General features: G+C 43.7%; 2 protein-coding genes and 2 long non-coding RNA genes across 9 annotated transcripts in view; 1 reads left to right on the forward strand and 3 right to left on the reverse strand.

Annotated features, from left to right (window-relative positions):
* Positions 1–27,806, reverse strand: part of SMC1B (structural maintenance of chromosomes 1B) — a 387,986-nt gene that overhangs the window by 265,947 nt on the left and 94,233 nt on the right. The window lies entirely within an intron of this gene.
* Positions 122–3,979, reverse strand: LOC310677617. Its single transcript, XR_014511336.1, has 2 exons — positions 2,948–3,979; positions 122–360 (listed from the first exon to the last, which is right to left on the reverse strand). It is a non-coding gene; the product is annotated as an uncharacterized lncRNA (long non-coding RNA).
* Positions 251–3,674, forward strand: LOC310677616. Of its 3 annotated transcripts, XR_014511335.1 has the most exons (3): positions 274–389; positions 1,812–1,882; positions 2,183–3,674. It is a non-coding gene; the product is annotated as an uncharacterized lncRNA (long non-coding RNA). The 3 variants fall into 3 exon arrangements; XR_014511333.1 differs by lacking the exon at positions 1,812–1,882 and having other exon boundaries at positions 251–389; XR_014511334.1 differs by having other exon boundaries at positions 1,812–3,674.
* WNT7B (Wnt family member 7B) overlaps positions 15,925–27,806 on the reverse strand; it is a 112,687-nt gene continuing 100,805 nt past the window's right edge. For 2 of the 4 annotated variants that reach the window (XM_083440911.1, XM_083440910.1), the window contains exons 3-4: positions 27,487–27,758; positions 20,669–23,678 (exon numbers count right to left, since the gene is read on the reverse strand). In XM_083440911.1, coding sequence (XP_083297037.1) covers positions 23,199–23,678; positions 27,487–27,758 — 752 coding nt within the window. In that variant the 3' untranslated portion in view covers positions 20,669–23,198. Of the gene's footprint in view, positions 16,484–18,080; positions 20,624–20,668; positions 23,679–27,486; positions 27,759–27,806 lie in introns of those variants that run through there. The other 2 variants (XM_083440913.1, XM_083440912.1) reach the window with 2 other exon arrangements.

Raw genomic sequence — 27,806 nt, forward strand, 5'->3', positions numbered from 1 at the left:
TTCCTGGTGCATAAAGTCTGAAGCTCATTAGAGCTGTGTAACATGTTCAGTGTGAAACCAGAAACCACGTGAAGCATGCCTGGCTCACAGAATGTGCTTATAAAATCAGAAGAACAAAGACTGTGTTCATCCAAAGAGTTTTCTTAGGCTTGCAGAAAACTTTTTCAGCTGACCTTGGGAAACATTTCAAAATGCATCTGGGCTGATTTATAGAGTTGTAGCGAAAGTTGGGTTTTTAAAATGTGTGGTTTCCACATTGTGCTGCTGCATTCAATGAAGTAAACATCAACGCTTCCCATCTGAGGTTTGGGCTGCTCCTATGCTGGGGCTCCTTTGAAAGGGTTCCCTTCTGTGACCTGCCTGGAAGGAAGACAAGGACAGCAGGAAAGGTAAATGACAGTGTTTTCACCAGATTGGTTTAAAAGGGAAGGGATTCCTTTCCAGTTTTAGGAATGATTTCAGCTTTGATGCTGCTTAGCATAAGGATTAGGGGGGGGGGGGGAATCCTGGTAGACTGAGATCAAGATGTCTGCTCAGATGTGTGCAATTTGCAATGCATCTGCATTACCCTTTAATTCCTGTTGCATTTATCTTTCTCCTAAAAATGAGCATGAGGTTTTAACTATATTTGAATTCAGAGGATTTGAGGTATAAAGCATTATTATTATAGCTATCAGTTTTCTATAGTGTTATCAATTTACATAGTGCCTTACAGAATAAGTACAAAAGGATAGCTCTCTGCCCTGAAGAGCTTACAAGATAAACTGCAACAGTGGGAGGGATAAGAGGGGCAGAGGGGTGGGCAGGGGAGAGAAGCAAAAATAATACAGATTGGCTCCAAATTAAATTCATTTTGCATAGGCTTAGTTTTCATTTTGAGCGAGGACTGAAAATGTCAGTCAAAATCTTCATGGGAAAGATGGATACCGTGAAGAAAGAGAAGTGGCAACTTGCAGCCATTCTCTGGCCAGGCGTGGGGGGAAAGGAGGAAGAAAGTGGGGGTGGATGAGGGGGTGCTTAAGACAACAAGAGAGTGGTAGAACTGGAGGAGTGAAGGTAATGAGCAGAGTGATTGTGGCAATAAGGACAGAATCATAAGGTTGAGCAAGGTTGTGCTGGACTCAGAAAGGTGATAGGAACTCTGTGAAGAGACTTAAGAAAAGGCTTGTCATCATCCTCATGGAAATCTACACTTCTCTGGGCTTCTCTGGGCTTGCAAGGATATAGGTGGGAAGTGTGAGTCGGCATATTATCTGATCTCTGTTGACCTGAGAGGAGAGAGGCCCATTCTGGCCCCTGCCACTGTCCAAGGAAGGGACCAAGGGCCAAGAGAAGGCCAGTCAACGGACTTGCAGCTGCTCCCGTGCTTTACTCCTCTCTTTCCTTTCCCCTCACACCAAGCAAATGGAGAGTCTAGGATTAGGGTCTGCCTTAACTGCAGCATCTCCACGGCATTTAGGAAAAAGATTAGGTGACTTGTGAGGGCTAATAAAATCATCACCATCTTCTCAAGACATCCAAGTAGGCATTTCGACTGCACCACTACTGATTCAAAATGGGGTGTCATTTTCTTTAATGCTCTCCCTTTTGAAACAAAAGTCTCCCTCCTCCCATGTAGTGAACCAGCACATCAGCAAAGTATCCCCGGTGACTCCCAGGCATGCTGGTTTATTACATCTGTTTCTTTTATTATATTTCATTACACTAAAATTGTACGTCATCTTTAATCTGAAGTTGTGTTGCCCAGCATTCTAACACACAGTTCTGCATATTTTGTATAACATCTTTCACAACATAGGATTGTTTTTCAGATGCACCCAAAGAATGTTGAAGGACCTTATAAACACACCCTAAGGTTTCTTAGTGCACTGGATTAGAGTAGGTATGTATCATATATACCATCAGAGAAGCAGCAGGTTGTGTGGCAACACCCCTTCACCTTCTTCAGCCTGTTTTTTTTCTTTTTATTTGGAAAGCAGACATGTTGTCCCCAGGGAGAATTAAAGGAGAAGCATTAGCTTGCAAAATGTATGCCAAATGAGCTAATGCTTCTGGCACTTCCACAATGCAAGCTTTACAAGAAGGCATGCAGACAGTGAGGCCTGTTTTTCTATGTCATATTTTTTTTAAATGGCTAAATGTTTGTAGGAAACAAAATGGATTTATTTTTTGCTCAATCCAGGCATAATATCAGGACTTATCCGGTTCCGGGCCCCAGGGCTTCAGACAACTAACAAAACACATCTTACTTCTGCTCTGCTAGTTCCCTGTTATGTCTTTCACGCGCAGGAAGAAAGAGGAAAAGCAGAACCCAACCGATTAAAGCACCATGACCCTGTGATTCTTTTCTTATGAACAAGCACATGACAAGCCCTGGGGTAAGGACTCCTCCGCAGCCCCTGCTACCACGTGTGACGCTGATGGAAGCCTTCGACTCTCCAAACCAAGTGCGCACAGCCTGGGACTCGCCAGGCAAAATACAGACCACCAGCCCTGAACTGCAGACAGTCAGGTGGTAAGCAACCCTTTGTCCCCACCTCCACCCTATTTTTGAAGCTCTAGGCAGCCAGCCAAAAGAGAAGGGATTCAAAGAATCTCGCAGTGCCTTAAATCATAGCAAATTTATCGAGGCATTCAGTCACAGACTTACTGAGAAATGCTGAGGATGTGGTGGGCTGCCTTTGGCTTGGTGGGTCACAAAATTGCACATGCCCTGTGACTCAGTCGCGCTTCTAAAGGTATACAAAAATGAAATTTTGAGACAAATTTTGGGTAAACATTTGAAGGATACTGAGCAAAGCAAAAAGCATTTGAACAAAACTAGCCTTTCCATTCAGCGTCTGTTTGTTATTACATACACCGGTGAAAAACTGCTGGCTATTTTTTGAAAAATTTTGAAAGTGAATCACCTTGAGGGTGCTTAGGTAAAAACAACAACAACTCTTACCTGAAGCAACAATAGGAACAAAATATGAACAATGATTTACCAGTAACCAAAAACAGAGACTCTCCCTTGTAAAAGAGAACAGTTGGAGCACAGAACCATTAACAGGAGGCATTCAAGACCTTGGCTGGATGACAACACAATGGAAACAGAGGCTGTAGGAACATAAGATCAGTCAAATTAAGGGGCCACTTAGGTCTGAAGGAGGGCTATAATTTGGGGCATCTTGGTTCTGGAGTGTCAGTAAATGGCCCCTGGTGAAATTAAGGAGGTGGGACTTTGTGTGTGTGTGTGTGTGTGTGTGTGTGTGTGTTTGTAGGGCCCTATGTTTGAAAAAGCCATTTACAACAATAAATTACAGGAATGGAAATCAATAAAACATCAACATTTAAACCCATAAAACACAATAATGGTAAATGCAGGAAGCCAAGTCTACAGTGCTGGAATCCCAGGAGCCTAGGATAAGGCCTGGTGAAAGAGAAAGATTTCTAACAACTTTCCTAAAATGTCAAAAAATGCAGCCCTGGCCTTTCTCCTTTGGGAGGGTGTTCTGCAGCGGAGGCAGGGCACAAACTCTAGGGGGGGGGCGAGGGCCATGGGCACCCTCAATTTCTTTTCTGGGGGTGCCCAGCCCTCGCCCCCTGCTGCCACTGCCAGCTGTTGCCTTACCTCTGGCCTTCTGGTGCCCTGGTGACAACTGGGCCAGTCATACGAAACAACGCAATAAAAATAATAGATGTACAAATACAAAAAATCAGCACTTAAATCAGTTGAATACTTAAGACCATTAGGAAAACCAAATTTCACATTGTACCCTGTGTGTTTATTGTATTTATGATAAAATCCCACCAAACAGAATAGCATTTTTCAGCATCCTCCAAACCTAAACCTAAATCATTCTTCACAATTCTCAACCTGCCTGCCTGTTCATGACAGTCATGTGCAACAGAGAATATTTAATGTTTCACATTGGGAGAGGAAAATAATGAATAATCACACCATCCCTACTTTCTAGAAAAAAGCTGGCAACTTCCTAGCTATTCCTGACAGATCCACTGCGGAATCTTTCCTTTTCACTGGCAATATATGTGATTCCCCTCAATTTCTTGCAAAGTGAGCCCCCTGGAACGTTCTCCTCTTGAAGAGCTACTTCACTTGAAGATGAAATGGATCTGAAGTACTTTGGAGGGTATTTAACTTCAGGTGCTTTGTTGCTCTTTGCTTTCCACCTTCCCCTTTGAGGCTGATACATGTTATTCATTAAACTTACAGTTTCTCTCTTGCCTCTTCTTTTGAGTGTGACTTATGACCTCGCAATCTCTCTCTGTGTGTTTTTGTCATCACAACATGTTTCCATGGAGCTGGCTCTGATGTCATGAATAAGAGCATTGTTTCTTTCTTTCTTTCTTTTCTTCCCTAAGTTCCCAAGCATATTTGTGACACAGGTTTGGAAACCAAAATGACTTCACCAGTTAAATATTGTTAGATTCTACAGTGTAACAAAGGTAAGAATGCTGGCATGCTGTATTCCTCTCTGCATGAATTGAGGGTTAGGTATTTCAAAGCAGGTACACAAAGGAGTCCCCGGAGATGCCATTTCACAAGCTTAAGCATTATGTTATAAGGATGAATCGTTGGGTCACCCAGATCATGAGGTTCCATTGCTCAAGCTACATGGAGAACCTGGGTCCGTGTAATGAAAAAAGTAGGCTATAGTCCTATGCACAGTTACATAGAAGAAAGTCCCACTGAAATCAGAGGACTTTGCTCACTGTGAACCTTATGTTCTTAATGAAATGTCAGGGCAGGTATCAGGAACAGGTCAGCAATAACTCTCCAGGCGTCAGTAAAGTTAACTCTTTATTCAAAGAAACAAAGCAGCTCAGGCCTAGTGATCACAGCAATTCTTCCTAGTAGGTCTTGCCTCAATGAGGCAGTTGTGAGAACTGAAGGTCACCGCATTCCAACAATTCTGTTCCTTCCCAACAGGAGTGCCAATTTGGCCCCATGACTGTGGGTGCCATGCAGTGTGCATGGCCCTGGGACTGAAATTTGCGGGTGCCAGGCCCCTTCATGGGGAATTTTGTGGGTGCTTGAGCATCTATGCTTCTGAAGTAATCTGAGGCTCCTTCATCCTGTCTGTCTTTGCTTCACCCTCTTCATACCTCTTTGGGTTCTGGGAGACCACAGGGGAGGGAAGCTGATCACAACAGGAGCAGGAGATTCCCTGGCTTCTTTGGCAGCCTGCCTCATCTCTGCCTCTTGGCCTCACTCTTCTCCAGCTTCAGCTTCTGCCTCGGAGTCTGCCACAGCCTCTTCCTGCTTACTAAGCCCTGTGACCTCTTTGAGCTTCCAACACCTCCTCCTCCCAGTCTTCTCCCTCTCACCACTCATCGTTGTCCCACCACCAATCCTCAGACTCTGAGTCTTCTTCCCCTGGGGGTTTCCCAGCGGGTGCCTCCCACCACCCCTTGGCATCCAGCCCATCCAGGACATGGAACTCAAAATTCTTAGGATGTTTACCGGTGACAGAGCCATGAGATCTTCCAGTTACTGTACAGTTTATTTTTGTTAACCATCTTTTCCTAGAAAGTGTACTACAGCCATCCTAGAAACATCCTTTTTAGGCAATAGTGGGACAGTAAAGGTAAAGGGACCCCTGACCGTCAGGTCCAGTCATGGCCGACTCTGGGGTCGCAGTGCTCATCTCGCTTTATTGGCCGAGGGATCCTGCGTACAGCTTCCAGGTCATGTGGCCAGCATGACTAAGCCGCTTCTCGCAAACCAGAGCAGTGCACGGAAACGCCGTTTACCTTCCCGCCGGAGCGGTACCTATTTATCTACTTGCACTTTGACATGCTTTCGAACTGCTAGGTTGGCAGGAGCAGGCAGCGAGCAACGGGAGCTCACCCCGTTGCGGGGATTCGAACCACCAACCTTTTGATCGGCAAGTCCTAGGCTCTGTGGTTTAACCCACAGTGGGACAGTACCATTCAGCAATTAGTAGCTTCATGATCGGGGGTGGGGGTTAGTACAGTCTTGCTGCTTTTGAAGCCGGGAGAAACAAGAATATATATATTTTCTAAAGCAAGTCTTAAAAGTGAAGGGAAAATGTTATACGGCGGTTCTAGTGTTTTGCAGTGATGGAATTCTGAAAGTCTGTTTTACCTTGTTGACTTCTGTGCTGGAATTTGGTGAAGATGGAGTTAATTTCACAGTACAGTAGATGCTCTCCCCCAGCGCGACTCATTCATCACCATGAAACGGTTGAGGAGACTTCTTCAATAAAGTCTGAATAGCCTTACAAAGAGGGGCAATACTGTACTGAATGAAAAGTGCTAACATAACAAAGATGTTCAGAACCATTGCTAGACATTTTGTTCTGCTTGATTTTTGCATGGTTACATCAATCCCGGACCACTGGAATTTTGCTACACCTCTCTGGTAGGTTTAGCACCTCTTACCTCTCAAGGAGCCAGCCAAACAGGTCTTTGCTAAATGGCATTTCTGCAACCCTCCTTGCTTCAGCCATTGTCGTATTTCAGCTGTTGACCTCAGCAAAAGATGCCCCCCCCCAATCATGAACCTTGGTCACTTCTGTCAGGAAAAGCAGTTGCGCTGCTTATTATAGCATTGCCAGTTGGCAGGCTGTGTGTGTGCGCGCATTTATTTTGTAAAAACAATAAAAAATACAACAAATGGAGCCCATTCATTTCATTATTAATTAGCAGAACAAATCCCACATTTTCAAATTTTTTTTAATTGAAATTCTGTTGTAACAATATGCAGCAAAAACCACTATACATCAAACACCTTTGCTTCTTGTGCAAAAAAAAAACCCCAAGGGAAAGAAAAAAAGAAAAGAAAAAAACCTGAGAATGACATATGAGAACGGAGAGAGACAGCATAACAAAAACTCTATAATACCATAAGTAAATGAAAAGGAAAAATGTTGTCATTTACTTTGTCATTCCAGAAATATAAAAACAGAGCCCACCTCTCAATAAATTTATTTTCTTGATTATTAAGTATTGTGTTTCTCTCATAAGATAGTTTGCCAAATGTTCACTTGAAACAACTGTCATATATTTATTTGTAACTAATTCAGAAACATTTTAGCTTGCATTTTCACCTAATTGCTAGAGTAGGGCGTTATGAGGAGGAAGCAGAAGGCAAGAGAGCAGAGAAAGGGAGATTGCACAAACACATCTTAGTAGAAGTGTCAAGCATTCTGAGAGGAATTCTTTCAATACACAGCCTTTCAATCCCAGTAACAAGGGGCAAGACTTGCAGAAGTCTATAAAAGAGGAAGGCAAATGCTTGTCGTTTTTCTTCTTGTGCAGGTTCTTGGTAAGTTAGCTTTTTTGGTTTCCATCTCCCACTCAATCCCCTATTACAGTTCCTTTAGGCATTTCCTTCAGACATTTCCTTCCTTTCCCATTCTCTTGCCCTCTGGCAATTATTTGTAATTTAGAGAGACGATCTTTTTGACCCCGTCTTGGTGCCTTAGTGTATCTTCTCACCACAAGTTGCTTTTTACAACCATCAGATTCCAAGACAAGCAAGGTAAGAGGAAACCTCCCCTTCTGCCTCTCCCAGAACCTTATAAAGCTGCCTGAAGCTTTTCTGAAAAGATGCTGGTCATCCAAGACACTTTGTGGGGGCTGCTGATTAAACGAAGGGTTTTCATTCACTTACATAATTTTGGAGTTAAGCGTGTGCTCAGACCTCTCCCACTGACATGTTGAAGTTCTTTAACCAATTTGGACAGTCTTAGAAAAGGATTAGACGAATTTGTAGAGGATAAAGCTATTGGATCTTATCACTTCTGGGTCCTGCTATGGAAAATAACTCTCTCCGTCTGATATGAAACATACTTTTGTTATATCCCAATTTTGTGAATTTTTAAAACACACACAAATCACGTTTGAATTATGCACATTTTTTAATTCCTCTAAATGCACAAATTTGATATGCTTTCCAATGCATTTCACCTAAAATGCACAATTTTATACAAATGCTTTTGTAAAATAACATTTTATTTTGTGCATTTTTCCTTGAACTTAAACTCCTAATAAAATGCAGAGAACTATGAAATTTGGTTGATAGCTGCTTTCCAATTCACATATAAGTCTAGGGTGGAGGAAACCAGTCAGTTATGGGGAAGAAACAAATTTCTCCTTCAGCCCTAGATGCTACAGGATGGGAGGGAGAAGGTAGCTCTAGGGCAGGCCACATGCGGGACATGCAGACGTCCCAGATTCAAGCCCTGGAGGGGCTGGAGGGGCTGGAGGGGGAGTCCAGGGGAGCCTCTGTCAATCAGTGCGACGGGGGGGGGGGGAGGATCCTGTGGTCCATGGGCCAGATTGGCCTTTGAGGCTGTTTTGTACAAGCCACCCTCCCCCATCTAACTATGTACAACATCAAGTGTGGGAAAGGCAAGGGTGTGGCACAGCTGATTGGCAGCAATTGCAAAGCCCCTTTCTCAGTGCTTCCCAAGCTTCTGACAACCACCTGATTGTTGGGTGCCTTGGAACTGCTACGGAAAGCACTTTTCAGGCTCTGTCTTTGGCACATGGGAAGCACTGAGCATAGAGCCCACCACCAGGGGCACAGCATGGGTTGCCAGTGCCAGGGTCAAGGCAGCTGTTGTGCCCCCTGGCGGACTGGGAAGCAGCCAGTCCCTTCACTGGCCAGCATCGGATCTAGGGAGTCTCTCCTTGCAAACCAGCACCAACCTGGGAGCAGAAATAAGGCAGAGAAATGCAAATCCAGGCGCTCTGCTCAGAGGCGTAGGAAGGGGGTGTGGTGGATGTGGCCCTCCCCAGGTGTCATGGGGGGGGTGACAAAATGGCAGGCGAGTGGGCGGCACACCTTGTGCCTGATGGCAGCAGCTCTTCTGACCCAGCGGCAGAGAGCAGCCCTCCTCAGCCATGGCGAGGCACACCTGGTTGCGGGGCTCTGTTGCAGGGCGTGTCTGAGCTGGCTGCAAAGAGCAGGAGGAGAGTGAGCAGCAGCTTCCCCGCCCCCTCCTACCCTGAACTGTGGCGCGTGGGAGGGCACCCTCCATGCCCCGCCCCCCTCGGGCGCGTGCCTGCCCTGGGCCGCTGGCTCTGCTGTGCTGCCTCACCCTCCTCTCCTTGCAGCGAGGCAACGCATGTGGCTCTGGCAGTGCTCCCCCACCTTCCCTTTCCTCCCCCCTCCCTCCTGGTTCTAGGCTGGTATACAAATTCAATACATAACAATGATGATGTTCAGATGCTTATGAAGGCCACAGAGACTTGAATCAGGTCTTAATAAAGAGAAACTATGTTCTCCATGGAGTTGCAGAGCAGTAACATCTAGAGCAAAACCACGATGCAGAAGGTCAAAGGTTCACAGTGACGATAAATCATTGCCACAATTCTGGCTTTGATGACATGAGCAAGTTCATGTTCTAGGCCTGCCTGCTAGAAGCAAAGTGGAAGGGGAGGGGAGGACTGAGCCCAAAAGCTTGGGGAGGGAGCTCAGGGAATTTCTGAATACAGGGGCATGTGATGCAAGCCCCTTCTTCTCATGTCAAGAAGTCTTCTGATGTCAAGGAGTGTTGGAGATCTAAGCAGGCTGAAGAAGCTGCCTCCAAGGTGGGTTTCATTGACAAGAAAGAAGTGAGCTAACCTTGAGTGTAAGGGGAAGGTGGGGACAGAATCCCACCACAGCAACTATCATGAGGGGAAATATCCTCTATACTGCCTCATTTGATGTTTTTATTGTTAGCCCTTGATTCACCTGTGGCTGGGAAAGATAATACCATTTCCAAAGAGGGAAATCACAAATATTGAATAAATTCCTCCAGAACTAAACTATTTGACACCGATCACACTTGGAGAATTGGAAGCATTTTGGTTGTTGGGCTTTTTTTTGTTTATTTGCCCCAATGGCTGAAATGCAATAGTTATGTACAGGGGAGCAAAGCCACGGGAAACCAGTGACCGCAATGGCATTTCCTCATTCCTTCCCTTTCAGGTACTTGCCTGAAACGCCCCAATTGCATATTTTCTTACCCCTTTCAGAGATTTAAGTTTAGGGTAAGGATGATATCTCTAATGTTTCACTTTGTTTTTAAATGGCCTGGGGTGTTTTACAGAAATCTGTAGAGCTTGTTAAAAGATAGACACAAATACACACACAGAGAGAGAGAGCAATGTTGACTCAGAGGGCATGCCCACATTGTAGATTTAGCTGGGCTTAATTGTCATTCCCTTTCCCTAGTGAACCCTAAGAGCTGAAGTTCTCTGGGGACTCCCAGGTCATTCTGTTCTTGACACCAGCAGGAAACTAAGATCCTTTGCAAGAACCCTAAAACTGGAATAAAACTATGTTTGTAGTGTTGATGTTCCAGGTTCTCTCACACAAGCACGCAGCCTTTGAATGCAGCCTTGTGGTTGTTGTTGTTTAGTCGTGTCCGCCTCTTCGTGACCCCCTGGACCAGAGCACGCCAGGCACTCCTGTCTTCCACTGCCTCCCGCAGTTTGGTCAAACTCCTATTCGTAGCTTCGAGAACACTGTCCAACCATCTCATCCTCTGTCGTTCCCTTCTCCTTGTGCCCTCCATCTTTCCCAGCATCAGGGTCTTTTCCAGGGAGTCTCCTCTTCTCATGAGGTGGCCATGCAGCCTACCTGAAGGTTACTCCGTCCACACAAGGAACCTTTGGGCTGCACTGCAGATCTTGCTAAAGGTGCTGGGGGTTTTTTAGGCCCCATCCTGTTCTTGTGCTTGTAATTTGTTTAAACTTTTTAATGCCATGTTTTAAATTGCCACATCCTGCCCTGGGGCCTTGGGGTGCTGAGCAGGTAAAAAATCCAATTAACAACCATGACAACAATAAATATACTGTTATTCTCAAGAGCTGGTATTCAGAGGCCCATTGCCTCTGTCGCAAATGGAAAAGTAACTGTAGTGGTTAAGAGTGGTAGATTCGTAATCTGGTGAACCGGGTTCACATCTCAGCTCCTCCACATGCAGCTGCTGGGTGACCTTGGGCCAGTCACACTTCTTTGAAGTCCCTCAGCCCCACTCACCTCAAAGAGTGTTTGTTGTGGGGGAGGAAGGGAAAAGGAGAATGTTAGCCGCTTTGAGACTCCTTAAAGGGACTGAAAGGCGGGATATCAAATCCAAACTCTTCTTCTTCCTCTTCTTCTCTCTTCACTCTGCAAAGGGACAGTGGCCAAGTCTTGAGACTGCCGAGGGAGACCCTATTTTAGAAGGGGTGTGTGTGCGCGCGCACACATGTACATGCGCACACATGCGTGTGGCAGTTTTGCTAGCCTACCCTTTAGGTTTTGTATGTATTGAAAGCAGATTGAGTTGCAGAGATGGCTCTATGCCAGATCAGTTGGAACAAGATGTAGTGAGAAAACCTGTCTTTCTGCATTGCTGCTGCTTCTTCATCCTTTTTTTTAAAGCAAGAAAAATATTTCACCCATTAGTTTCCACAACAGTATTTTCTGAAGCTAGCAACTGATCGTTCTGTATGTTTGAGCACCGTTGAGTGACAGCTGCTTTGCTGTTACAGATATTTTACAGAGAGTTATTGGATAAATCAGACCACTATTATATCATACATGATTTCAGCTGCAGTCGTGTATTTTATGCTCATTCCACACAAATGAGAAGAGGTTAGAGAAAGTCTGTTTTGCGCACAGAGCATTTGATTGAGATCAGTCCTGCAACTCATCATATCTGTGCCGGAGGCTGGCTGGCTCCCCTATCTGTATCCTCTTCCACATCCTGAACCAGCCCCAGGGTAAGCGAAGAATAATGGTGAAACCTGGAGTGTACTTAAATTCCAAGTCCTTACTATGCAGACAGTTTGCTCCTGCAGTGGACCAAACCCTGCTGGCTATTTCTGCCTTGTGTCAACATGAAAATTTATCAAGTTGGCAGCAAACAGCAGCTTTGAAGAGAGCAATTTTGCAAGCCTCATTGAGGACTTCTCTGGTTGATGTTCGCATTTTAAAAATAATTCACACTCCCCCCCCCCCAAAAAAAAACCCCATGTATTGTCAGGTTGCCATTCATCTGGAATTTCCCAAACAAAGACGGGATTCACCTCTCGTAAACAGTGTCAGGGCAGAAATCACTGGAATGTCCAGGAAAACCCGGACAAATGGCAACCCATGTCGGAAGCGTAGTTTTTCCTTTAAAAAAGCTCCAAACCTCTTTTTTAAAGATTTTGCACACACACACACACACACACACACACACAAAACAACCCCTCAACAATTTGACCCCCCCACCCTAACCCAAAAAGTTCAACAGCATTTGTGTCCAGATTTTCACTTTTCAAATTATGGGAACCCTATGTAATGTCACATGCAGTTTTGCCTTTATTTGGGGTAATCATTATTACCCAGTACATATGACAGTGTGAAGTGAAAGAGTCCCTACTTTTGGAAGTTTCATAATGATGATTACATGCTGGATAATCTTTTTGTGCAGCCTTTTATTTATTTTTTTATTAATTTTCCAATTTATAACAAACAAAAAAACATCAAGAACAAACAAACAAACAAGCAAGCAAACAAGCAAACATTTATCCTTGCTATAATAATTCCATTTTTGTTAAGATTGTTGAATGACTTCCTTGAATCCCCCTGGCTGAGTTTCCATATACTCCATTGTAGCAGTTTTCCAAAACTATTTTCACATAAAATTTACTTAGTCAATTTACATCTTTCTTTCTTTTCATTTTAACATTAACATAGTATTTTACAACATCACAAATTTAAATCCTAGGCCTATCTGGTGCTCACAAGGAATTCTATTTATGTTAACATATTTAGCTAAATAGTCTTTAAATTTCTTCCAATCCTCTTGGTGCTCCTCCTCCCTCTGGTCACGGACTCTTCCGGACAGGGCGGCTAGCTCCCCAAAATCCGTCATCTTCATCTGCCATTCCTCCGCTGTTGGTACTTCTTGTAATTTCCAATTTTTGGCCAACAAAATTCTAGCTGCAGTTGTGGCATACATAAACAATCTAACATATTTCTTGGGCAATTCCAAGTAGAAAGGCTTCTGGTTTCTTAATAAATGTATATTTCAACATTTTTTTCATTTCATTTGTGCAGCCTTTTAGGTCTCTAGGATGGTGGGTGTATAATGCCTTACCATGGGAGCCATAGGCATCAGCTCCCCGGGGCCCATGAAGGGGCTGGGCACCCACAAACTGCAGCAGCAAGCACAGGGGGACACTGCAGGGCGTGTGCATGCAATGCCAGCACTCTGCTGCATGCCATAGTAGGTTTCCTTCTCTAGCAAAAGGAGAAAACTTTAATATGAACCTACTGGAAATCAAGGCCATGCGTATCTTTAAAAAAGAAAAGTGAAATTGCCTTGAGTGAAAGGGAAAGGCATGCGAGTTTTCATGCGTATTTCTCTTTTGGAATTTAAACAAAGCAAAACAAAAATCGCAAAGGTCTGAAACTGCTTATGAGCAGTAGTTTCATGGAGTTTAGTGAATTACTCATGTGGTTTCAGCATGGTGGCCTGGATTTGACAAGAGTTAAATACAGGTTCGGATACAGACGGGGAGTGGGGATCTGAAATCTGCATTTGAAGTTCCATGTGGTTTGTTCTGTGTTCAAGTAAGTGTCTTATCAAATCAAATTCATGAAATCCAGTATGGATTAGCAACAGTCATCAGCAACAAAACAAACTTTTCAACTATGCTGCTTCTTGGAAAAGTTTAAACTGTGCCTTTTAACAGACACCTCAGCTATTGTGCAGTGTTCATGTGGGCAGAGAGTGCGATATTTTCTTTGTTTGCATGTAAAGCCTAGTTCAACTGAGAAAATATGATCCTTTGAGTAGAAGATTCCAGATGACATTCCATGACAAAACACTGATGCACCGCTCTACCCTGGTCTTTAACACCAGAGAGAAATATATTTTAGGAGCTGACACTTTCTCTTGACTGAAGTTAGTCTGAAGTGATTCTAATGTTGCATCTTTAAATTGTTGAAACTTACCCTGGGATCTCATGGTGAGAAGGACGGGTGAGAAATCTGAATGAAAATGAATGGTTGATGATAACATAAATAAGTAAGATCAAGTGCCTTGACAAAGGCTTAGGTATAGGCATTAGAGATAAATGCCTCCTAAACATAAACTCAAAGAAAGTGTGAAAGGGAGGGCTCCTTTTCCTCAGTTAAAATGTCTGCAATTTTTCAAGGACATAAGAAACACAATAGCAAAAAATCCACCTGAAGAGACATTAAAAGCGAATGTCTCCTTTGCAGATGAAACTTTCAAATAATTTCAGGGACGCCTCAAGATTTCCAGTGAGACTAGGAAGGGGTCTGGCTGACATAGTGTCCCTGGACCTCTCCAAACTGAGTGAATGAGTGGTAAAATGGCAAATGCAATTCAGTATAAGCAAGTGCAAATATATATCTCAATTTCACCTGTATTTCACCTAATTTCATGGGGGCTAAACTAGCGGTGACTGACCAGGAATGAGCCCTTGGGGTTGTAGTGGATGGCTTGATGAAGATGCTGACCCAGTCTGCAGCAGCTGTGGGAAAAGCAAATTCCACATGAGGGCTTATTAGGAAAGGCATTCAAAATAAGCTGCAGGCGTCATAATGCCGCTATACAAGCTGCATTTGGAACACTGTGTACATGTCTAGTCACCTCACCTTAAAAAGGATGATGTAGCAGGGGTTCTGCCCAACATTGTAGGTGCCTGGCGCATGCATGTGATGTCGCATGGCAGGAGGCGGCCCAGTGAGGCCTGACACGGCTGTGACGGACGCCATCGGACCCTCCCTCTGCAGCAACAGGCTCCGTTGGATCCTCTGCCTGACAGAGTCTACACTGCAGTGGGAGTGCCCAGCCTGCTGCAGCCATGACAAGCCCTGTTGGGCTTTTGGAAGGGTGCAATAGGCCCTGTTGGGCCTCCTCCAACAGTGCGGCCCCCTCATTGAAAGTTTGGGGAGGGCTTCAACTCCACAGCTCTGCAGAGATGGCTCCCCTGTATTGTAGGATTGGAAGAGGTTCTGAAAAAAGCAACCAAAATAATCAAGGAGATGAAGTTACTCCCATATTAGAAAAGGTTGCAGTGTTTGGGACTTTTTAGTCTACAGAGAAGGCAAGCAGGAGGTGACATGAGAGAAGTTTTAAGATTATGCCTGCCATAGGGAAAGCAGAGAAACATTCTTCTCCCTCTCTCATAACAAAGCTGGATGTTGGAAGATTCAGGACAGAGAAAAGAGTATTTCTTCACACAGTGCATAGCTAAACTGTGGATCTGGCTCCCACGGGAGGCAGCCATGGCCACCAACCTGGGTGGAGTTAAAAGAAGATTAGACAAATTTGTGGAGGACAAGACTATCAATGGCTCTTAGCCACGGTGGCTGGGTTCCACGTCCACTGCCAGAAACAGTATGCTTCTGAATACCAGTGTGGGCCACTGTGAGAGCAGGATGCTGGACTAGAAAGGCCCTCCAGAATGTCCCTCTGAGATTCTTATGAGGTTCACACCTGAAAAACCAAACCCATCTGTGTAGGAGGCGGACAGAAGTATACACTTCGTTGTCAGCTTGTAGATTTTTCAAGTGTTTCTCATCTGCATTTGTCACTTAGCTATGATGATCAGAAAAACATCATTCATAGCATTTATTCAGTTCCCAATCCATGTGCCTGGGAGCATTACTGCTCTGTGGCATAACTGCTAGGCATGCCCTGGGAACAAAAATAACAATGAACGGCTGCTGTGAGCCCACAGCACTCACCTGCAGAGGGGGGTACCCACAGTGTCTCTGTATCAGTGGTATAGTATGGGGGTTGGGGGGCCATAGCCCCAGGCACATTTTTTTTGAGGGGACGCAACCAGGCTGTCTCATTGAGGGAAGCCTCGCCTGGCCCAGCCTTTGGGGCTGGGGTGGCAGCAGCAGCAGCTCCTTCTTCTGAGAGCCACCCATGGACCAGCTGAGAGGGAGGAGCAGGGTGCAGTTGCAAGCCAGCCACTGCTCCCCTCCTGGGTCAATTCCACCCTGAGCAGGGGGCAGAAGTGGCACAGAAGTGGTGGCAGTATTGCTGCCCTTCTCCTTCACTGAGCTAGCTGGACCAATAATTTAATCTGATAAAAGGCAACTTCTTATGTTTGTGTTGAATTGCTTCCAAATCAATTTTAACACCCAGAGGTTTTCTTCTCATAAATCTTCACTATCACAAAGAAAGAAGCAGATCTTCAGGCTTTATTTTGTTTTTCAAATTCTTTAATGTACAGTGTTTTGAGTTCTGCCATTACTAATTACTGTAAACCACAGTGTTGTGTTTGTAGCATTCAAAATTGGTTGTGGATTCTCTCCCCCTCCCCCAAACTCTTTGATGCTAGACTACAGTTTATTTCCCACCAGAAGAGCAGTTCATAATATCTTCACCCTTTGAGGCAAGGCTGGCATAGCTTTCAATTTGTCTTTCATCCAATATTGTGTTTTCTCTTTCTTTTCCCCTTTGTGGTCAGCAGGCATTGTTCAGTCCTGATGGGCCCTTGACTGCAAAACACACCTCCACTCCAGCAAGTCTTTGGACATTAGGAATTCATCTCAATTTTTCAGAAGAAACTTCAAGACGATGAACACCCGACATAAAACATGGGCTGCGGGGGGGGGGAGGGTCACTCCCAAACATCTGGCGAATCAGAACTTAGGGGAATGGGAAGTGCTAAGGTGATGTGATCCATGCACTGTGATCAATAAGTGGATGCAGGAATCCTGATGCACACAGTGAGAATCACCTTCCTATAGGGACCACTATGTTCATCTGTGGGGTGAGGGATGGAAAATGTGTGCATTGCAGCTTGCACATGGCAGAGTTCCTCATACAGTCAGAGCACGGATGAATTAATATGGTTAATTAGAAAAGTTGCATAACTGAGTATGGAGAAAAGGATTTTCAAGGGGGCATTATGTTATAATATAGACACACACACATATACTGTTTCAGTGTTGTTCAAAATAATTTAAAATAACTCTATAGACATTTCAATGATATACAATAATATAACTTAATTGAATCACTCAGTTGTACTCAACAAATACTATTAATATATTTACAATATCTTGTGCCATAGGACTGAATATGAAAATATGATATCCATGGAGGACACATCAAATTTCATGAATCAAAGGGGGGGGGGGTTGCAGTTTTATTGAGAGATCTGCATAACTGTGTGGTGGTGATGTTTCAGAGGAGCTGCAGTCATTTATTGTGAAGTGGAATTGGAATTGGATACATGTATGTTTGGAAAGACATTTGGGGTGTGTGGCTTTTTGGGTGCTCATATGGAAACTCATCAGCAAATCTGCTCCACAAATGGAGCTGCCATTTCCACAAATGGCTATTTAAAAATTGGAATTAAAGTCGCCTAGGGCATTTAAAACAAACAAACAAACAAACAAACAAAAAAACACCTTTATCTCACTTGCCAGCTTACAATATGAACCATCAATGGAAAACACACAAAGAAGAAAAGTATGTTCTTTACTGTTGAATTTAGCTCATACTAGAGCTGCAATGAATTTGCTCTCATTGGGTTATTAAATCATATATTCTCTAAATAGTCTCTGAATACTGAAAAGTTGGTCAAATATTCAGCATCTGTGGCTGACATCCTATTATATTTTATTTCAGTATTTACTACATTTTACTGGATCTCAGTAGCTGATGTTTGACTGTTTTGGATAGTTGGGATAAATTTGGTATTCGACAACTACATAGGCTACGAGGTCTCATATCTGATGACTGCCAGAGCAATCAAGAGATGCCAACAACTCTGTGACTGTAATCCTAGAGGACTGAGTGATGGCTCCACCATCTCACCCAGGGCCCTGCCAGGCTCATGACAGCAAAGTGGAATTGAGGACTTCTGGCTGAGAAGCCGTGTGGCAAGTCACCTCTCCGGGTGCGCCTGGCTTCGTGGGGAACCTGGATGGAGATGGGGGCAGTGGGAGCTGGCATGCTCTCCCAATGATGTTGGGGGGGGGGTGAACTCACAGACATCTGGAAATGCCTGCTGGGGTCAGAGATGGAGGTCGCGGGGTTACTGCAACTTCATCCATTCCAAGCTCTGGTCTCTTTTGTGCATGTGCATAAAATTAAGGCAATCTTCAGAGAAGATGTGAAATAAACAAGCTGCTGGGAGCTTGAGGTTTCTGAATGAAAGTAATAAACACATCCCTTTTTATGTGTTTATGAGCCCCTCTTGTTAAAAGGAAGAAAAGATTACAAATGAGGACCTTGGAGTTTAAATTAGCCTTGCCTCAATGAACAGTGGTTAAAGAAATTATGAGTGTGTAGCTGGTGAAAATATGGATTTCTACAACACCGCAGTTCTGGACAGGAAATGGATATGATGGAAGGAGAACAGCGGTGAAAAGGATGGATCCAGATTTATACAAAAGCAAGATGAAAAGAAAGAATTAATATAGAAACAACAAGTATTGAATTAAGATGGAGAGGCAAGGGGCAGAGTAACCTCATTTCTTTTCTTTTCTTTCTGTTTTGTTTTTTAAGGGAATAATAAATTATACGAGCAGGAATTGATAAATTGACAGCTGAGGGAGAAGGGTGAAAGGAGAGGAAAATATAAAAGTGTGGAATTTAAGGTTAAATATAAGGAATGGTATGTGAATTGGAAATAAATAATGTAATATAATGCAGTAATTAGAAGAATGAAGAAACACATTGATGATGGAGAGTGGGAAAATTGTATTAAATTTGATGCAATTTGGGATTGATTTGTTTAAAAATTGGAAAATGAATAAAAATTATTTGGCAAGCAACAGCACTCTTATGCTCTCTGTTCTTTTTTAAAAAAGGAATTACTGCCCCAGTTTGGAGGCATGTTGGAGAAATGGGAGAGTGCCTGATGCTCAGGGATGCCCCCAAACTGCCTTGGCAGCAGGGAGGAGGCTTCTGGCGCTGAATCTCCCAGGCGTCCCTCTTGGATGGTCCCTCCTATGGTCCCTGGGACACGTTCCTGGGGACTGCAGGGTTTCAAGCCCCAACACTCAGATATGAACTTCTGGTCAAAACTTAACATTTAATAACACTTAAAATGCATCTTGTGAGCTACCTATGGACCTATATCCTCATCTAGACCCAGCAGTTGCTTTGTGTAACTAGAGATGGATCAGGGCTCTCTCCAGTATTGGACACTGGGCATTTTAAGTCGGGCTCTTCATGATCCATCTTTCCTGATACCAAGACAGGAACACCTGCTTGGGTGAATATTTGCAATCCAAGTCTCTTTATTCTTTTTATATCATCTGCAAGTACTAAGCTCTTAGAGATAAATTCAGAAAGGGTGCTTTCACAAGGCTGAAATTTGCCACAGACTAGAAGGGACCTGGATTTCATGTTCATTTTCAGTAAAAAAATGTAATTGGCCTTTCAGCTGGCTTGCAACCAAGTGGTGGATATTTTCATAACTGGGAGCTGCAGATTCACACCAGGTTTTTGAAAACTGAATGTTATCACCTGTTCTGCTACCTGAGCCTGTCTAGCTCAGATGCCCCATGTGGCACCACGTGTTTCACTACGTGCTGATTATTTCGCTCTTGGAACTGTTGAATGCAAATGGGTGTCGTTGGAAACGAAGGCATGTGCAATGACACTGGGAGATACAAAAGTTGTAACTGTAACATTTTGAACTGTGATCCACACATGCCAGAGTTGCACTCTTCAGTGGATGCAGAGACACGTGGGAACCAGCCATACAATGTAAAACAATAAAATGTAAGATAAAGGTCCAGAAAGAAACACAATGGTGCAACTGCAGGGAACATGAATAAAGGCTTTGCTCATTTCTGAATATTTATTTGAAATTTACTAAGGGCTATTTTATGCAGGACCGGCCCACCCACAGGCAAGGTGAGAAAGCTGCCTCAGGTGGCAGGATCTACAGAGGCAGCAGATCCAGCCTCCAAGGAATGCATTGCCTGCTGCTGCTGCAGTGACAGGAAAAGCTGCCGCATGCTCCTTGGAGGCTGGCTCTGCTTCCTCAGCAGCTCTCCCCATGCTACCACAACAGTGGTCTCTCCGCCCTGGTGGAGGGTTACTGCTTTTGTGCCATTTTGTGGTTTGCCTTAGGTGCCAAAATGTCTTGGGCTGGCCCTGATTTTATACATTACGCTGTAGGACATCCAGACTTAAGAGGCAGCTGCAGCCAAACCCAGCTCCTTGTCAAGTTTACCAGCAGGACCCTTGGAAACATGTGCATGCGCTACAGTCATGCTTTTTGGCTATAGACGTGCACCTAAAAGTGTGGTATGAAGAGGCTCTTTGGGAAGAGGGAGGATAATTAAATGCTGTCAACCATACTTTGGTTCACTGTGCCATTTAAAAATAACTCAAGTTAACACATCGGCCATGTCTTAGCTGGCTCTATTGGGTAAAGTGGGATTCAGCAGCTGCTGTTTTCATTATCTTCATGGCGTGAACATGATAATGCCTTTCAGAGAAAAAACCTGTCCTAACCTGGAAATTATCAAACATTAAGAAAATCCAACTGCCCAAATAATGTTGCTGCAAGGTTAACTCTATAAAGCCCTTATGACCAAATCACACATGCATGTACTTACTGGTTTGTGCAACAGTTGATGGCTCACAGCTAAATGTCTGACTTGTCTCTCCTGAAAAGGAATTTGCTTGAGGTGATGTATGAGAAAACTGCTGGCTCTTGTTTACTTATTTACTTATTTATTTATATTTAGAATACTTTATAGCCCACTTTATAGCCCCAAGAGGCTTTCAAAGCGCCTTCCTTGCAAAAGATTCTCACAATAATAATAATATTAATAATAATAATAAACCACCCCACATTCACAGAAATGGTACAGTGTCCCTCTGTTGCCAGAATTATTCAAGTGACATTTCCTGCCCCACGCTTTCCTGGTGTCTCCCTTCAGCCTTTGCCCACTAGACAGCAGCTCCCACGGACGTCCTCTGAGGCAAGGCAGTGGGACTGAGCAGAGGGAACTTGATGGACTACAGCATTGAGTGGCAAACTGCATGTGGGAATAAATGGCGGCATGGACTTTATATTTGCCAATGGGACTGGGACTCCTGCAGCAAAAATTTCCACCCACTTCCTTGTCACATTGGTGACATCCAATCCACATTCATTGCAACTGTTGGGAGGAATGGGAAGAACGATGGCCAGTGGTGGTGCAAAAGTCACACAGACAGAACCTTGTTTATCATCATCTCAGACAAAATCCTTTCGATTCAGTGAAGATAGTTCATACATTCAGCTAATGTTCAGAGACTTATAAAGATCCTCTTCCCATGGAATGGGTCCAGGGTTCCCTCTGCCACTATCCTCTTAATAGAGTGGGTACTTTGTCTATGCCTGAAGAGGCTGAAACCGTGAGCCATAACCCACAAAATAAAGGGTGGGAATAACAGCCCTGTTTGGATGTCCTAATTCCTCATCAAAAGAGGAAGAGTGGGAGAGAATGTGCTGACTCTCTCCTGTAATCTCTTTGCTCCATGAGTTGGAAGCATACATATACAGTAAGGAGTCTGCTCTATCTGAGAAGGTTCCACTTGTGATTTAGAACCCTGGGAGATCATGGACAGCCTAGAGAAGTAGAGAAGTCTCACCACTGTAGAAGTCAACCCTCCAGCTCAACAGTGGGGAAGATTATGAGAATGGAGCTAGAGCACTCAGAAGCCTCACTCACCCTCATCATATGGAGAATCAGAAACCTCTGAAGAGGGCCCATCTGATTTAGCCCTCTGCATGTATGAGTCTCCCAAAGGACTTTCTCTGTTGCACAAGTGAAGAGTGCGGAGGTCAGGCACAGGAGGCATTCCTTCACACAGAAACAGGAACTTCTGCCCAGGTAAGCCAGTGCATCATTAAGTAACATTTAAACATGGCAGCTTCTCCCGTGGGTTCATCCCACTGTGTGGCTGTGATACCTGAAAGTGTGCCACTATGTGGGCAGTGGAACCTTAATACAAAATTGCCATCCCCAATGCTGATCTGCACTAATATTTGTTTACTCGATGGCTCCTTAATGTGAAACCATTACCCAGCTAAGCTTGGGAATGATGCTTTCATGTCAAGTGCTACGCAGTGGTGGTGACCCTTAACTGTTCCAGCCGCAGCATGGGGTGGACACATGAAAAAGTGTCTCCCCAAACTGCAACCAATAAAAGGTAGCCAAGGGGTAAGAAATGAGGAAGCAGGGACAGTATACAAGCTTGGCTGCCTTGGTTTGTACAGGGATGAAACTGCTGCTCCCCTTCTGAATTCTGGGTTATCTATAGCAACCATGTTCCTAGCATTTTAAACCACTGTTTCCCATGCTCCAGTTGCTTGTGCTCTTAGGCCATGTTGGATGTGTACAGTCACAGAACTCTTTCTAACAGTGGAGTGCTATGAAATCAGTAGCATTGAAGACATAGGGAGAACCAAATACAAAATAAAAACAGAAATAAAAATCAGAAAGTTAGAATTCCAGTAAGTTTACATTTAGTACAGAGTAAAGACATAGCTACCCGTTAGTGCTTAGAGAATTTGTTTTGATGCTATTAAAAACATAAATAAAATATTTTTTTCTTCAAATGTCCATTCAAAAGGTTCCAGTGTCACCTGCAGCTGTCAGAGCTTTGTCCTTTGTCCTGACCTTTGTTTTACAAATAAGTCAATAGCTGAGCTTCCACCCTAGTCCCTATTTTACACCATTGTCTCACCAGCTGCCCTTTACCTGCTTTTGTTTCTTTTCTTAGAAATAAAAGTTTTTCAGCAACACTGCTGGGATTTTAGGTTTCTCTGTGTACAGTTAAATTCCTCATTTGTTTTTTAATAAGATAAAGGTCTTATTTGCACATATTTGTGTGCGTTATAAATCTGAAAATAACCTCCTGGACTTGCTGTCTGTGATATGTATAATTTAATCTAAGAGCAAAACTCTACAAAACCCAGACTGCAGGGTTTTTTGCGGGGTAGGGGGGAACCACAGAGGAACTGGCTTGCACTGAACGAAGTCACCGTACAATTCATCCCATCGACCCTGGTTCCATGTGGTGAAAGCAGCTAGTCAGCAAGTTAACGCATCGTTCTTGAATGTGTTATTAAGAAGTAATAGGAAAGAGACTGGCCTCCTCCTCCAAGAAAATTAAATGTGCAAAATGATGCTGTAGTTGTCTTGTTCCACTCTAACACGTGGCGGCTGTGTCTTTTAAGAACATTAGCTGTTATTTACAAGTGAACACCTCTGTCCGCTCGCTACAAGTGTTGCATTTCACAAAGCAGCACCAGTGGAACTTGCAGTTACACTGCCAAACTTTGGTGTACTGGTGGGTGTTGTAGCCCCTCCCACAGCACATCATGTCACACCCATCGGCGCTGGGTGAGGTGCGGTTGCAGAGGCGTCCCTGTGTCCCCACGCTCCCAGTGGAAGCATCTTCTTCGCAGTAGTTGGGTGACTTATCTATATATACCAGATCTGTTTCCATTGGTTTCTGGTAACTTCTGATCTGCTTGATCTTCAGAAAGGTGGGCTGCCTAAGCCTGCTGGCTCTCACCACTTCCACCTGCACGGCGGCGTTGTATTTTTCTTTCAAAATATATCCAATCTCTCTGAATTTAGGGAGCGTAGTCCAACAGGTCTTGGTTGTGCAGGAACCAGAGACCCCGTGGCATTTGCATTCCAGTTTCATTCTCTCTTCAAGCACCTGTAGACAAAAGCAGGGAGAAATAATGAAAGGGGGAAACAGCCTCTCCTAGTTCATCACGTGGATTCTAAGATATTACAGGGGAAGTTCTTTGTGACAATATCATGCATAAAGATCAAGGGCACGATCCGGCACTTTTAAACTCCCACTAGCTTCAGATGGATATCTCTGCTGTGTGCTTTTCTCTCATTAAAATTAACTGAAATTAGGAGTGGTTCGCTTGGCTTTATTCGAGCCTTTGGTGTGGAAGTGTGAAAGCAAAATTTTGTTATTGTTCCTAATGGTGTGATTCATCTCTTCTGCCCTAAAGATGTTCAGACAATACCCACCCACACGAAATTCAACCTTATTATGCTCTATCTCCAATAAAATTGTTGCAATATTTTATATGCTTCGGCTGATTCAAATGTTCTTAATATTTTAATTAAATGCAAAATTCAATGGAAACCCTAATAGTCATATCCAAAACAATGTTGTTGGCTATGTCAGGACTAGCCAGCCTGGTGCCTTCCAGATGTGGCTTGGCTGTGCCTCCCGCCCTCTCATATTACTTGCCATGCTGGCTGGGGGTGATGGGAGTTCAACAGCATCAGGAGGGCACCATTTTGGCTATGTTAGTGTGCAATATGCAAGTTGATCCTACGGGATCATATAGCTCCCCTTCGTTTGCCAACAGCATACAGAAGAAGACATGCAGTACAGTAAGTCAGCATGTGCTGGTAGGATTCATAGTGCGGCTCGTAAGCAAATGCAGCCGTCCACGCCAAAGATGCGTGGGAGGCACGTGACACTTCACAGGAAGACACAGACAATTCCCTTCCCATCCCGTTAAATTCATCCAATCAAGCAATTCATCTCTGTGTAATACCAAAGTAAATGGCATTGCATTTAAGACCTCACTACACTTTCCAAATAAAGCTGGTGTGAACCTTCAGGAGACAGGAAAGACATGTTTAAACAAAGCAATAATACTGAATTTGTAGCTGTTATGCATTTCAAAAATGGTTGTTGTTTGTGCATAATGTATGGACTGGAATCCAGACATGGTTCATTGAATCTGTCCATGTCTGAATTCGTATTTTTCTTATTATTCATGCAGTGCCACCTACACACTTCACAGAAGAAAAAGAAAACACAGTAGTTCCCTACCTCAGGTTTATAATCTATTTGTATAAGCAGGACCTGCAACAACAAAATATCACCAGACATGCCATCTTCCAGGAAACTCCATTCCTGGTTTGCCATCTGCCTCCCTCGTCCTCCCCCCCCCTCACTGCCAAACAAAAACTCAGCATTCTGTGGCCACTGAGCATTACTATTACTATGAAGATGAAACAATGAGGAAAGCAAAGGCGAGGGGGGGGGAGGAGCAGGAGCCCTTGTCAGGCATTCTATCCCTGCCTGAGTAGCAAGCTGTGGGGCAGAGTGGAGAGGGGCCTGCCAAGCCCAGCCCCATCGCCGTTCTTGACTAGGAGGGTAGGCTAGGAGGGTAGGCTTCTATAGGGAAACATTTCAGCAACTGACCCAACAAATGTTCATTATTCAAATAACCAATGGCATTAGTATTTCCATGTGCTTTTAAATTCTCACTAGTGGTCTAATTAGTTTTTCACTGGGTGCAAAGACATAATGGACTGCCTAGGAGCATTCCTTTCTGTACAACTATTGGTTTGCCCTTTTAGAGTATAGCACTGTTTTGTTTTTAAATCTTACATTATGGGTTAGCTTTTGTCTCCAAGCCATTGCCATGCTGGACCAGAACCGTTTTCAGTCCCTCTGGGTCCATGTATGGTTTTCATCCATTTGTTACGATTGGATGTATTATATTAACACATTCAGGTAGGTAGCCGTGTTGGTCTGAGGCAGTAGAAATATATATAAAAAAATTAAACAAAATTGTCCAGTAGCACCTTAGAGACCAACTAAGTTTGTTCTTGGTATGAGCTTTCATGTGGTATCTGAAGAAGTGTGCATGCGCACGAAAGCTCATACCAAGAACAAACTTAGTTGGTCTCTAAGGTGCTACTGGACAATTTTTTCTTCTTCTATATTAACACATTGTGATTAATAAGGCTCCTAAGTCCACATGCTCAAGGCCCATGGTGTCCATGCAGAAACCTTTTGGGATGCTGTGGTAACTATAGTTTAACATTTAACAGGCAAGAACTTCCACACTGTTTGGAGGAAAGTATGTTTTAAATATTTGCTTTCTCACTCCATTTTGCAGAAACTTCCCAAGAACTGAAATCATGTCAAAAAAATTAAGTGGCTGTGTCTGGCAGCTCCTCCAATTAATAAACTGCCTTCACTGATTAAAAGTTAATTGATTAATCTACTTATTAAAATGTCAGTCTTACTCATTAGATGTCTGATAGTACCAGCCAGGGCTTTTTTCAGGGGGAACTCACCAGAACTCAGTTCCTGCCCCTCTCAGGTGGGTGCCATTGCCATTCCAAGAGAAAGAGGGAGGCGTTCATGGTGAGTTCCAGCACCTCTTTTTCTAGAAAAATAGCACTGCTATCAGTTAAAATTTGCTATAAATCATACCACAAGAGTGATTCACCAAAACAAATCGCCACTACGTGACTCGCTCTCTCAGAATAACATGGAAACTATTCCCCTTCCTCTAGATAGATTCCCTCTGGGTTCATGATGTTCTTTCCAACTAAAATGGTTGAAATGCCACTTCTCCTTTGTAAAATAAGTGCTGAAATACAATGGCATAAAAACCACTTCTTCAGTTTATTGTTTTGCTTTTTCAAATGACACATTGCAAACACCATTTGATGGAATTTCCCCCTGCAACTTAGAAAGAAAATCCTTACCAAGAAGAAAATCAAAACAAAATGTGTAACATGTTTTGTCAGTTTCAAATTAGGCATATGGCATCAGATGCAGTTTTTGAACATACTAGAGCCTGGATTTTTTAAACAATAGTAACATTTTTTCATGTGTTGGTTTGAACTTGCTTTCGCTGCTGTGTGTTTTTCTTGGAGATGCTAATTTTCAGACCAGTTGCTGAATGTAATGTAATCCGTATTTTAACTGCCAGAGCAAAGGGTAATAGACAACTTTGACACTGGTGCTCTGTGTCTTTTGCTTGTGTTATTCAATGAAGCACCATCTGCACTGCTGGCACAGAGCGAGGAAATGCCTGCAGGCTCCTCCTGAGACCCTTTCTCAAGTCTAGTTTTCACTGAGACAGATAACCTGTGACAGACTTGAAACTGCAGATAGGGACTCACATGACTGGATGATCCTCTATACAGAAAAGAAAACCCTTTCATATAGAAAGCTAGCATGTTGGGAAGGCAGCTAGGCCAGAACCTCCTGTCTGTTTAGGTTTCCTGTTTTAAGTTCAGCTCTCCACATGCCTACCGCAGTTTGAATTTTTAAAAAGAGAATAAAGACCCATCATTAACCAGCACATTACCATACTCTTTTTTTTTTTTTGCAAGCAATTTCCCCTATATCATGCACTGCTCCTAGTATTTTCACAAATATATGCATTTTATGTATACTCTTCCCACATATATCACAAAATTCAGAGAAGTGTGAATTTTGGAAGAGAGCTGTGTTTAAATTTGCGTGTTGTTTTGGGAAATGAAAATAAGGCAGGGTTGCATTAGAATGCAAATGTGATCAAATTTGCACCCCTCCTCCCTTTTGGCCATTCCAGTTTTGTATATGCAGGGAATCTTTTACACTGCCATAAGGCGTATCTGTCCAGCCATGTGAATCCATGCCTACCAGTGCAAAGGAAGCCCATCCCTCTGACATTAGACCATCCACTCCTATTCTAAAATACCTTTCTTCCAGCCTCATTGTTGTGCAAGTTCATCAGCCTCCGAGCACTCTTTCTGATTTCTCTGGCATCAACAAACCTCCTGGAGAATTCAATGCCGTATCTGATATCAGCGGAGCAGCCTCCCCACTTCCACCCTTCCTCTTGGTTGTAATAACCTTGTTTCTCTCTGTCGCAGCCACAGTTGCTTAGGTTTCCCTGGCTGCAGGCAGCAGTGACGGCATGCGCAACCCCAGCAGCAGTGATGGCGTAGGTGAAAGCGGCTTCCCTGCTTCCTGTGGGGTGGAGGGAGAGAAAAAAAGGTGGGGGAAAAATCAGCTGAC

The sequence above is a fragment of the Podarcis tiliguerta genome (genome assembly GCF_965153285.1).
Source record: "Podarcis tiliguerta genome assembly, chromosome: 5".
Lineage (NCBI taxonomy): Eukaryota > Metazoa > Chordata > Lepidosauria > Squamata > Lacertidae > Podarcis > Podarcis tiliguerta.